Below are 14,472 nucleotides of genomic sequence, written 5' to 3' on the forward strand. Positions count from 1 at the left end.
ATTATGTTTAATTGGAATTATTAGACTCAGGATAACAAATAATTATTATATAATAAATTTAAACATTCTAGACCATAGTTTTTAAAAATGAAATAAAAATATCATATCTTCAATCTTCAGAAATAAATTTTATTAATTATTACATAAGAAATAACAATATTCTCTACATTCATAATTTGTAAAAATAAAAAGAAATTTATTCCCATCATTTCATTTGTTAGAAAAAAGAGACCTAAAGCAAAACAAATTTAGGTTTGTCTCGAAAGTTCAGTTTTTTGCTGACTCAAAATCTTGTCGATACAAAATTACACTAACTTTGAATTTTTAATTTTCTTTTGGTTCAGCTTCGGTCTCTGATTTCAATTCGTAAACCCAATTATTAAAACAATCAACGTTTCCATTTTCTGTATTTGGCAATTTCTCCATTTTCAAAATATCGATCCATAAATTTGGACGAATTTTTATCAATTCTTGAAAATCGTTTGTCTTATAAATATCAAATTTTTCCTCGTACATAAATTTGAGGCATTCATTTTTTAACGATTCGATTGAATACAATTCGGCAACCTCCAAAGTCTTAAAGACTGAGTTTATAGATAGATTGTCATTTAGACTCTTGATGCACATACACTTCAGATTATCTAGTTGATATTTTTCTGCAGCGTACAATAATTCGAATGCTGTTTCTTTTAAATTTTCCACTTGATCCGTATAAATAAACTTCAGCATTTGTTGAAATAATGTTGGTTTTATGTCATCTATTTGAACAATGGATGTTAGTTCCTCATTCATTTTGTTCTTGAACATTGCCGCAAATACAGGACTTCGAATTGCAAGAATATTTTTATGAGCGGTGAATTCTTTATCCTCTATTTTTATCTTAATATCTTTGAAATCTTCATTTTTTAGTAAACTTTTAATATTTTCCATCAGTCCATCACATTTTTGAAAGTCAGTTATTGATTTTTTTATTGTGTTTGTAGTATCAATGACACTAAACTCACATTTGATTAAAACATTTTGAGGTATAGTGTTACCAAAAGCCTTGCATAAATCTGATCCACTTATTTCCCAATTATTTTGTTCTTTCTGTTCTTTGTAAAATGTACGAATATAATCATACTGATAATTAATATATCTGACTACTCTTAATTTAAAATATATAAATTTTGTAATGTCATCTGTGCAAATGAAACGAATATTTAATAGATCTTCGTTGCCTTCTCTTAATTCTGTAGGTTGTATTTCAATAAAATATTCATCTTTCGAATGCTTCGATACAAATCTCGGAGATCTAATGACCTTCATATTTTGACAAATATACTCGAAATTTTCAATTGTCCAAGTAAAATTATTACGCAAAAGCTTTAATTTTGAAGCATAATCCTGTATATTATCGTCTCCGCCCCACAATTTAGCTTTTTTCGAAGGTACAGCCATTGTTACCTGAATCACCTGAAAGATTGATGAAAAAGAGTTAAAAAAAAGTTTTTTTTTAATTACACTATCATTATATGTACATTCGCATAAAAAGGTATCACAAATGCATAATTTAATTAATCGAATCTAATCTAATCTGACACCGAGATCGAGCTGGATTTTCCTCAAGAGGGGAAAGTAAGCAACAATAAAACAAAAATCAAAATTCAGAAAATTTAAATATTAGAGTTATGAAAAAACAATAAATATGTAAGATAAAAATAGGTATAATGCGTGCTACTACTATATACTAAATTTGAAACACAACAAAAATGAATCACTTCGATTAATTTTAAACATATGGTAAAATATTTCGAAATGAATCAAGAGGTTGCACAATAATGCATAAAAGAATAATAATTACTTCCCAGTGGGCAAAAAACCATCATTGTTTTAAAAACGTTCCAAAAACGTTTTTAGAACGTTTCATGACTGCCAAATAACGTCCCAAAAACGTTATATGTTTCAAAAACGTTTTAAAAGCAATGGAACGTTTTTGGAACATTATTTGGCAGACATGAAACGTTCTAAAAACGTTTTTGGAACGTTTTTAAAACAATGATGTTTTTTTGCCCACTGTGTTGATACAAATAATATACTTACTGATGAATTTAATAGAACAATTACTTTTAACGACAACTGTCTGTGATCGCATTTGACAAAACCAGTACCAAGGAGATATTTTGAGGTTATAACTGTTTAAAGGCCAATGCACAATACCTTCACGAAAGCCGCTCGCGCAATTCGAGCAAACCATTTTATACGTATGAACGAACCCTTATGTTTACTTCCAGTCTAGTAAGATTTACTTATATTCTTAATAATTTTATTATTTAAATTTTATTGCAATAACAACATTAATAGACTACGTCTGACTAATGATTTATTTCTACTACTGAGACAAAAATATAATAATAATCATAATATAATAATAACAAATTATAATAATAACAAATTATAATAAATAATAACAAATAATAATAAAATTAAAATTTTTTAAAATTTCAATGTTCAATAAATTTAAATAAAACTTTATGAACTTATAGCGAATTCGGTTATCTGCACCGGAGCACTCTCGGAGTGCTCCAGAGCAGGAGTAGCATGTTCGGTTTGACAAATGTGCTCTAGTGCAGATCGTTTGGAGTATTCGCTTTAGCAGCACTGCTCCGGCGCAGATCGTTTCGAGTATTCGTTTTGGCAGCACTGCTCCGGCGCAGATCGTTATTTGTGTTCGAATTAAGAAGTGTGCACTCTCAAGGATCGAAAGGTGCAACAAAATTTGCTCCCACAATTTTGTTAGTGCAGTTTAAAAAAATGTCAAGAGAAGCGGCAAATTTAAAAATTTCACTTCTAACAGATTTAATTGACACCTCTAGCGATAGTAGTGAAGCCGAATTATGTTTTTTATAATGAATTTTGTATTTAGAGAAAGACTAACATTCAATATTTTAATATTTAATAAAAACAGTAAATAATTTTCAATATTTTTAATATTTAAATAAAAATACTCATTATAAAGTAATTATTTGGTCTCAAAGAAATAACCTTTTCACTTATTTTATTATTGTTGTTGTTAGTAGTTCAAAATGTCAAATAGTGTAAACAAAATTTATATCAGAAATATTATTCGATAATTTTGTGATTAACAATTCTGCTATATCAAAACATTGACCGAATAAAATTTTAATATTCTAATAAAAATATCAAATTTTTTGCTTTTAAAAATATTATTTATGTATACATCATAAAATATTTAATTTTAAGTAAAATAATTTTACATTTAAGAAGAAAATATATTGCATAATATAATCTATAATAGTATATATAATATAATAAATATAATATTATATTACATTATATTATATAAGTTTAATTAAATTTAAACTTCGCGCCAAACGAGCAGTGTATGCTTTACACCATAGCAGTTCATGTTGTGTTCCTGCTCCAAAAACAGTCGAACTTTGACAGTGTTCATGACGTCATAGAGTGCCTCAGAGTAGAGCACAGCTTTTTGAGAGCAGAGTAAACTATACTCCTACACCGAGCAAGATCGCTCTCGGAGCAGATAACCGAATTCGCTATTAGATTTTTTAAAAATTTTAATAAATCAAAATCTTCTGAAATTCGTTAAATTTTTCAATATATATTTAATTAATTATTAAAAATAATGGATTTATAGAAGAATTTGAGTTAAGAATACTAAAAAATTAAATTTTGAAAAAGTTACAATGAATGCAGAAATTTAATTATTTTCAAAAGTAATCAAATTCTTCGCAGAGATTCAATTATGTTCAAAAATTTAAAAAAAAATTTCTCAAAATCCCAATTATCTTTATAAATAATAAGATTATTCTTCAAAATTTTTTATCAAATTCTTGTCAAAATTTTAATTATTTTCAAAAACTTTCCTCATTTCAATGACAGTCAATTAATTATAATTATTAATTATCATATTATAGTTCATTAATAACAAGAAAATACGTCTGACTGACAATATGCTTGTACTACTGAGACGAAAATATAAAATAATACTAAAAACGTTAATAATAAAATACGTCTGACTAATAATTTACTCATACTACTTAATTATATATTATCCCTCCCTAACTTATAAAAAAAAGAAAAAAAATTTTCAAAAATGAAAATTAAATTTCCACATAGAATTTCCTGTTTAAAAACGTGTATAAAGCAAAATTTCTCAAAAGTCTTATTAAAAGGGGAGGAAAAAAAAGTACCATTCAAAATAAGAGCTTAAAGTTGAACTTGAAGAATTGAAGAAAAGAAAATGTTGAACTGAAATTGAGTATATGCAACTTATAGAGAATGGAGGGAATAAAAAAGAGGAAGAGCAATATAAGAAAGAAGAAGAGGAAGACGAAGAAGAAGAAAAAGAAGTAGAAGAAGAGGTAGACGAAGAAGTAGAAGAAAACTTTTTCGAAGCGATAAACAGGTCAAAGAGTGCGGAAACGCTTTGGTCCATAGAAGATCTAATCGAAAATGTGGAAAAGGAGAACAGGAATTTAAAAGTTTTTCCTGTGAAAAAAAATACGATTCAGAGAGACAATCAACTTTTATAAAATATATATACAGGAGTCAACTTTTATTTCTTAAGGAATTTTCAATAAAAAAAAAAGAAGAAAGAGAAAACTATTTTTCCTCGACATTTTATTAATTTCTGTCATGTGCAATGTTTTTCTTTCTGTTTTTCAATTTTTGTGTATAAACTTTCCAACGGAAATTAAATTGCTTTCGATTATTAAAATATTTTCGATATTTTCTGTTCTTTTGAATATTGTCTCTTTTTTTCAATATTTTTGATTATTTTTAATATTTACGGTTGTTTTCAATATTTTCAGTTGAAAAAAGGAAAAAAAGGATAAAAAGACCGAAAAGAAGTAAAAGAAAGAAATAAATAAGAAAAAGACGATAAAAAATTATAAAGATGAAAAAAAGAAGAAGAAGAAAATGAAAAAGAAGATAAAAAAGAAGGGAGAAGCAGAAGAAGATGGAAAAGAAAAAAAGAAGAAGAAAAAGGCGGAAAATGTATAAATGAAAAAATAAAAAAGAAGAAAAAGGAGAAGAGGACGAAAAAGAGTAAAAGGAAGAAATAAAGAAGAAAAAGCCTACAAAAAATGATAAAAAAAGAAGAAGAAGAAGAAGAAGAAGATGATGATGATGAAAAAGAAGATAAAAAAGAAGGGAGAAGCAGAAGAAGATGGAAAAGAAAAAAAAGAAGGAGAAAAAAGGCAGAAAATGCATAAATGAAAAAATAAAAAAGAAGATGAAAAAAAAGAAGAAAAATTAGAAGAAGACGCAAAATACGAAATGAAAATTCAGAATCGACTAAAATAATAGCAATCGAACATCAATTAACAGCCATCTTTGAATTTACCGAAAATCTGAATGAAGAATAAGAATAAGAAGAAGAAGAAGCGATGAAAGTTCGCGCAGACGTTCGACAAATTGTCAAGAGAACGAGATGAGCTCGAGGAGAAAATGAAAATCCTTAAAGATGAGAATGAGAATCTCTCAAGTAGGTACCAAAGATATTGTCGAGGAGTGTTCCATCTGTAGGAATCAACTCGAAAAGTCTCCGAAAGGAAGCTTTCCGTCATCATCAGACAAAATACGACGAATTCTTCCATGCGAACCAAAATGTCTCTTCTGACAGTGGGATATAAGTTACTCGCGACAAGAAAGGGATTCGAGGAAGCAAACTTGAGAAAACTCCTCTCTCTCTCTCTCTCTCTCTCTCTCTCTCTCTCTCCTGCTAGTGAATTCTTGAAAATTAATTGTATTTCCCGTCGAGAAATCTCGACAATGAAAACGATCGTTTGCGGCTTGAATTGAAGAAAACGCAAATTGAACGACAGCCCCTTGTCATGGAATTAAGTCTCACTGAAAAGAGACGTTCTCCAAAAAAAAAAAATAATCAAACACTCGAAAACTAGTTCACGAGCGAATTATCAAAAAAAAAAAATAATTCCCTCACAAAATCACTCAACAATTTTTTTTTTTTTTTTTTTTTTGTTATCCAAAATCACCCAATCACAGCGAATTCTAAAAATACGGAAAAAATACTTATTGCGACGATAATTTAGAGCAAATATCCAGAAATCAAATTGACAAAAGAATTTTTCTGTGAAACAGATTGGAAAATTAGAAATAGGGGTAAAAATAAATTACTATACTTAGAAAGCTATCGAATCAAGAGGCAAATAATTTCCTAGCGCGCGATCCAAGAGATGAAGTAAAAAAAAATGAAATGTGAAAAATTCACAAAATTAAATTAACGAGAAACGCTTAAATGAAAATGAGAACATGAAAAATCAATTAGGGGAATTGGGAAATAATATTCCTGTCGTTTAAGAAAGAGCAAACGAAATTAAGAATGCGATAATGAGGAGATTAAGAGCATTTTATACTGAAATAGAATAAAGAAGAGGGAAAATTTCATTTTCAATTCTCGAAACACAAAATTTCGTTAGAGAAAGAAAAAATATTAATTTCGTTTTCTTTCTTCTTATTCTCCTGTGGGAATTCAATTTTCCTCGGCCGAGTTTTCTAAATATAAGTTAGAAAAATAATTAAATCGAGCTGACAATTTTGGGAATGAATTCTTTCCAAGAATAAAAGGAAAAAGAAACGAAGGAAAAGAGGGGAAAAAATTAGTATATTAATAATTAATATATTAGTGGTAATTTTTTCAAAAATTGATTTCCAATATTTACTATAAATTCTTTCAACGCAATAAAATGTATTATTTTTTACTTACTAATTTTGTATTTACTAATTTTCTATTTACTAATTTTACATTTACTAATTTTATATTCACCAATTAGTAGAAATTTCTATTTATAAGTAAAATTTTGCTACATAATTAGTAGAAATTACTATATTTATTAGTAAAATTTACTAATTCAATAGCAAAAGTCAATCACTAATTCAAATTAGTAAAGATTTCAACTAATTTATAAAAAAATTAATAAAAAAATTACTATTTACATATTAGTAAAATTTTACTAAAAAATTTGTAGAAATTAGTACTATATTTGTTATAGTAAAATTTACAAATAAATAGCATTTCATATTTACTAATTTAATGTTCACTACTGTCTAAATTTTAATTAGTAAAATTTTTTACTAATTTGAACCAGTGATTGACATTTGGCAATTGAATTAGTCAATTTTATTAATGAATTAGTAAAAATTACTATTTATTAGTAAAATTTTACTGAAAAATTAGTAGAAGTTACTATTTATTTAGAAAGATTTATCTAAAAAATTAGTAGACAATTTTACTAATTTAAATTTTAAAGAAAATTAAAAATAAAATTACTATTTATTATTAAAATTTTACTAAAAATTTAGTAGAAATTAGTACTATTTGTTATAGTAAAACTTACTAATTCAATAGCAAAAAGTAAATCACTAATTCAAATTATTAAACATTTTTACATATTCTAGAGAGTAAATTTCATATTTACTAATTTAATGTTCACTACTCTCTATATTTCAATTATAGTAAATATTTTTACTAATTTGAACCAGTGATTGGCTTCTGGCCATTGAATTAGTCAATTCTACTAATGAATTAGTAGAAATTACTAATTATTAGTAAAATTTTACTGAAAAATTAGTAGAAATTACTATTTATTAGTAAAATTTTGCTACAAAATTAGTAGACAATTTTAATCATAAATTAGTAAACATGTTTACTAATTTATTAAAAAAATTAATAATAAAATTTCTATTTACATATTATGTAGTAAAATTTTACTAAAAAATTTGTAGAAATTAGTACTATTTGTTATAGTAAAATTTACTAATTCAATAGCATTTCATATTTACTAATTTAATGTTCACTACTCTCTAAATGTTGGTCATAGAATTAGTCAATTTTACTAATTAATTAGTAGAAATTACTATTTATTAGTAAAATTTTACTGAAAAATGAGTAGAAATTACTATTTATTAATAAAATTTTACTACAAAATTAGTACAAATTATTATTTTTTAGTAAAATTTACTAATTCAACCGTAAAAAGTCAATCACTAATTCAAATTAGTAAAAAATTTTACTAATTCAAATTTAGATAGTAAGTTTCATATATTAATTCTAATAAATTTTAATATTCATTTTTTATTTAATTTTTAATACCTACTAAATTTCAAATTAGTAGCAAATTAGTAAATAAGCAAATTTTAGTAGGGAAAATTAATACTATAATATATAAATCATTAAAATAATATAATATAATGATTAATAATAATAAATTTATATTCACTAATTTTACATTTACATACTAATTCAATATTCACTATATTTCAAAATTATTACCGAATGAGTAAATGGTATCAGGTAAAATTAATAATATTATATAATTATTGTAATTATATAATACGAAAATAATTATCAATATATAATAAATGCTTTTGTTTTCTTATTTTTTAACTTTACTTTTTCAGGAGTAAATTTTACTGTATGAAAATAGTAAAAGTTTACTATTTTATTTAAATAATATTTTCTTTGATTATTTATACTTCCTTCTTTAAAATTTTTATTCCATTTTGTCAAAAAAAAATGCCATACACTGAAAAAAAATTCATTTGATTCAAATATATAAATATTTACTGGAATCAAATAATTTTTATCTAAATCAAATAAATTTGAATCAATAATTGTTTGAACCAATGTAATTTCAATATTTGAAGCAACTACGCATTGAATTGACTCAAAATAAAAATTATTTGTTTCAATTAAATATTTAATAAATTATTATTATTATTATTATTATTATTATTATTATTATTATTATTATTATTATTATAAATATTTACTATTATCAATTTAATATTTAATAAATTATTCTTAATATTAAATATTTACCATTATCAATTAAATATTTAATAAATTATTCTTAATATTAAACATTTAATTGATAATAGTCGAGTAATCGATTATTTGAATGAAATAAATTTTCATTTCAAGTGCAGTGTATACTTAAAAAGGAAAATTGAAAGTTTCTCTTCCTAATCCCGCGAAGAGTATTCTATTTTGTTATTGTTATCAAAGACATGTTCTTTGCTAATACCATCAAGTCTCCTCCTAGCAAAGATAACAGCTTTTAACATTCTGCCCAGTCGAAGCCTTTGAATAGAACTTTCTAAAATAACTTCCCTCCTTGGCAAGGAGAGTATTTGTTTAAAGTTTAAGCAAACGACAGAGAACTCTTGAGATGAATTGCTTTGTCTTTCGCAAAATATTCGACTATATACATATATATATATTATACACTTCCAAAAATTCTTCGCCCCATTGTATATACAGAGAATTTAAATTTTGTAATTTTTAATCAGTCATTTCAAAAATGTATAGATGGAATTATAATTCTACTGTTAAAAAAATTACTTGATTCAAATAACCGATTACTTTGTCTATCAAAATAATATTTACTTGAATCAAATAATTTTTACTTATAACAATTAAATTGTATTAGATCTAATAATTTTTATTTATGTCAATTAAATTGTATTCGATACAATAATTTTTGTTCATTTTAATTTTTTTTTCTTCATTTTTTTCATTTTATTCGATTCAATAATTTTAGTATTTGAAAGAAATACCATTCAAAAATATAAAATAATAAAAATTATTTGATTCGAGTAAATATAAAAATAAATAAATAAATATTTATTTGATAATAGACAAGTAATTAGTTACTTGAAATCAATTTTTTTTTCACTGTGTAATAAAATAATAATCGCAAACTTATTAATATTATAATAAAATTATCATCACCTAATAATTACAATAAAAATATAATTTTAATAAAAAATGAATTTTCCGCGCTAAAATTCAAAAATTTGTTAATAATAAAATAATAAATTCTTGAAAGGATTGAGGGTTAAATATAATATAGCTTCTTTTGAGACTCGGATCATTCGAAGGGTGGAAATATGATAGATGAGCAGAAACTATGTTCCCTAAAGCGAAAACGCTTTTTGCTGAAATAATCTCGTATAGAAAGAGAGAGAAAGAGAGAGAATTTTAGCGGCTGTGCTTTCGTTTAAAACGAGATAATGGCCCGACTGCTCGAATGATTAATATATATTATTACGTGTGCCTCCGTATGCTGTTGTCGCTTGCGGTTTCCTCTTTCTTTTTACCGCACACGAAAAATTACCCGGAACATAGTACAAAAAACAAAACAAAATAAATAAAATTAACATTTTTCAATAATCCGACAAGTGAAAATTTTATTTTTTTAAATATTTCTTCTTCTTCGTCATTTAATTTTCTATTTTTTTACATTTCTTCATTCACTTTGTATAACATTAATTAAATGGATATGGAATAATTTATAATTATAATCCAAATAATTAATCAATTTTTTAATTTAGGGCTGGAAACAGTGAAAGTATTTAAAAATACGAACTTTACGGACCAAAAATGAAAAATTACGGACCAATTAAATTTTGTATTTTAACTATAAAATATGAAGCTTTCGATAACCGAATCTTCGACTCGGAGTGATCGATTTCTTATTTCAATCTTATTTTTATTTTCTATATTAAATTCTAATACGAGTTTTTTTTAATAAAAATAAATTTAAATCTACATAAAAATTACTTTGTTCCAAAATAAATACAATGAAACTTAGTACAAAAATAATAGTAATAAAAATACAATTTTCAAAAATGGTACCATAAAAAGAGTGTTTCCTTTTTTTAATGCAATACCTTAAATTTATATCAAAAGCTCGAATAAAACTACTCTATATAAAGAAAAAAAAGGGCTGTAAAAATAAAAAATGGAAAGAATTCCAAATGAAGGTAAAATTTATTTTAATATCAAAAGAATAAAAGGGACAAAAACAAGCAAGGTCTTTACCGTTTAAGTAGAGAGAAAATTTTTCATGTTAGGCAAATTTTTATATATAGGAATGAAAAGGATCTGCTCTATAGTTTATGAAATTTTCGCATATGAATTGGTCTTTAAAGGATGAGATGATTTTCTTCTACTTCTTCTTTTTTTTTTTTTATTTTTTTTCTTCAAAAGTATGTAGTAAGCAGTGTTCTTAAATTCATCTTAAGGAGCTTTTTAGAAAGAGTCTTTTGCAAGATTATATATGAATCTTATGAAAGACGATGGGTCTTCGTCATATATTATCCACAGCATCATTTTCATAACCTTCAATAATAATTTTTTTTCCAGAAAATAAAATTTTTTCTCAACATGAAAAGTCACTTTAGTCTACTTGGAAAAAATGTTGTTTTTCTTAGTGATGAAAATTTCCTAGACTTTAAAATTAAATTTAAAAAAAAATAAATTAAATTAAATAAAAATAAATTAAAAATAAGAAAATGGAAATACTCAACAATTATTATTATTACTATTATTATTATTTTCTTTTTACTTTCATATTTTTAATTATTGATATTTAATAATTAATTGTTAATAATAATAAATTTGTATCTTCGAATTGTGAAGACACAAATATTGAAAATAGCTACAATTGGTAAAATTTATTAAACAATAAAGTTGTAAATATTAACTGCATTTAATTGCAAATACAAATAGTAATGGTTTTAGTTTATCGTAAATCGAAATAATGAGAAATAGAGTTACTAATTATTTAATTAATCATAAATCTAAACTACCGCGATAGTTTCAGTTATAACTTGTCTAATGAATCGTAAATCTGGATAACGATAGTTTCATCTAAACGTCCAATTTAATCGTAAATCGTGATAATTATATTTTTTTTATTGTTAATTATTGTTAAAATAATGCAAATTCAAAATAAGGGTAGTTCTTCTTTATATGAAATAAAAAGAAAATATTATAAAATTATAATTTACAAAAATTTAGTTGAAAAAAATAATAATTATAAAATAAAATCATGATTCAAATTAAATTTATAAAATTCTAATTTACGAAATGTTCTATTAAAATTATAATAACAGGGCTCGGATCGTCTTTAAGACGATTTATAAATAATAAAATTCATGATGGAAATTTAATTATTTTCAAAAGTATTGATAAAATTATTTTCAAAATTCAATTCCTTTCAATACGATTTAAAGAAAATTTCCCGAAAGAGTAGAATTATTTTTTAAAATATTATTTAAATTCAATTATTTTCAAGAGTTTAAAAAAAATTCAATTATTTTTAACAAATTTGATTGTAAAATTCTTCGAAACAATTCAATTATTTTTATAAATTGTAAAATTCTTGCCAAAAATTCAATTATTTTTATAAATAATAAAATTCTTCGGAAAATTCAATTATTTTCAAAATTTTCAATAAAAATGATTAACTAAAAAATACTTCATTATTTTCAAAAAAAATTGAAATAAATTTTTCAAAACAATTTAATTATTTTAAAGAATTTTAATAAAAATCTTGCCAAGAAATAAATTTTTTTTCAATACATAATTTACATAAATATTCTCAAAAGAATTCAATTATTGAAAAAAAATATTGATACAATTCTTGAAATGAATTCAATTAATTTCCAATTTTCTTTTATAAATACTTATATATTTTATTATAAATACTAAATATTTATTTAAATAATTAAATTAATTATTTCTAAAAATAATTGAATTCTTGAATAGAATTTTATTAAAACTTTTTTAAATAATTCAATCTCTGTGAAAAAGTATATTATTTCTACGTAAATAATTGAATTTTTGCAAAATTTTAAAAAATAAGTGAATTTTTGAGAAGAATTTTATTAAAATTTTATTTAAACGATTTAAAATTCCTGTGAAAAATTTACTATTTATTGATATTATTGAATTCTCTCGAATAATAAAAAAAATTCAATTATTTTCAAAAATTCTGATAAAATTCTTTGCAAAATTCAATTATCTTCAAAAGTAAGAAAATTCTTTACAGAAATTCAATTATTATTTTCAAAAATTTTTTTTAAATTCTCCTCAAAAATTTCAATTATATTTATAAATATCAAATTTCTTCTGAAAAATTCAATTACTTTTAAACATTTTTAGAAAAAAATCTGTTCAAAATTTCAATTATCTTTGTGAATAATAAAATTCTTCTCTGAAATTCAATTATTTGCAGAGAATTTTAATAAAATTCTTGTCAAAATTTCAATTATTTTCATAAATAATTCTTTGAAAGAGTTTAATGATTTCGATAAATAACAACATTATTCCCGAAAATTCAATTATTTTGAGGCATTTTAATAAAATTCTTGTCAAAATTTCAATTATCTTTATAAATAATAAAATTTATCCTAGAAATTCAATTATTTTCAAAAGTAATAAAATTCTACGCAGAAATTCAATTATTTTCAAAATTTTTTTTAAATTTCTCGTTAAAATTTTTAGTTTTTTTTATAAATAATAAAATTCATCCTGGAAATTTAATTATTTTCAAAAGTTCTGATATAATTTTTTTTTAAATTCAATTATCTTCAAAAGTAAGAAAATTCTTCACAGAAATTCAATTATTTTCAAAAATTTTTTTTCAATTCTCCTCAAAATTTCAATTATCTTTGTAAATATCAACATTCTTTTGCAAAATTCAATTACTAATGTTTTATAAACTTCTTCCCAATAATTCAATTATTTTCATAAAAAATGAAAAAAAATTTTTTTTTTTTTATTAGTCATAAAATATAAAATAATGATTTTATCACTCGGTCATCTTTAATTATTATAAAACATGAAGACATCGATTGCTCCGAGTCGAAGAATCGGAGTGATCGATTTCTTCATGTTTTATAACAATTTTTTATTAGTTGTTTAATTTCAAAAATGTTTGAATTTGAATCTTTTGAAGAATTTTAATTTCTATGGAAAAATAATAATTAAATATTTATTTAAAAAAGAAGTTATTGATGTTTTCGAAAATATTGAAAGAAATTTGTAAATAAATGTAACAGAACATTTTTTTTGACTCAAACATTTTTTCCTTTAAATTTAAAATTTTTTTTTTAATTTCACTCGCATTTTACTAAAAAAAAAAATCTCGAAAAAGTCGATTAGTCGCATTTTTTTACAAAAAAAGACGAAAAAAGTCACATTTCCTCAGAAAACTCGAAAAAAGTTGAAAAAGTCGAAAATGTTTAATCATCTACAGAAATATCCAAATTTCCAAATAAATATCTAATCATCTAAAGAAAAATAAAAATTTCCAAATAAATATCTATACGATAGTCAAGTAATAAATCATTAGAATCAACAATTTTTTCTCCAAAGTGCACTTTTCAAAATTCAATAAAGTCCCTAATTTTGAATCAATAAAGTCGAATTTAATTATTCAACTTCACATATATACGATAGTGGATCGTATTTGTTTAGAAATCTAAATTTATATACACACACTGTGTACGTATCATGAGAAACTAAACAACTTGAAGGGATTCTAAACAGAAGTTCTTTGTTCTGTTAACACAGAACGAGCAACCGGTTCCAATTACTAGTAATTTAGATCAAGATTCAGCACAATTCTCTCT

The 14,472-nt window shown here is 23.4% G+C and overlaps 1 protein-coding gene across 1 annotated transcript; it reads right to left on the bottom strand.

The window, feature by feature from the left end:
• Positions 1–108: 108 nt before the first annotated feature.
• On the bottom strand, positions 109–2,220 carry LOC122511600 (speckle-type POZ protein B-like). Its single transcript, XM_043626958.1, has 2 exons — positions 2,083–2,220; positions 109–1,455 (listed from the first exon to the last, which is right to left on the bottom strand). Exon 2 carries the CDS (start codon positions 1,438–1,440, stop codon positions 325–327), a length of 1,116 nt encoding a protein of 371 aa, XP_043482893.1. The 5' UTR covers positions 1,441–1,455; positions 2,083–2,220; the 3' UTR covers positions 109–324.
• Positions 2,221–14,472: the final 12,252 nt, after the last annotated feature.

The sequence above is a fragment of the Leptopilina heterotoma genome, unplaced genomic scaffold (genome assembly GCF_015476425.1).
Source record: "Leptopilina heterotoma isolate Lh14 unplaced genomic scaffold, ASM1547642v1 Lhet_88, whole genome shotgun sequence".
Lineage (NCBI taxonomy): Eukaryota > Metazoa > Arthropoda > Insecta > Hymenoptera > Figitidae > Leptopilina > Leptopilina heterotoma.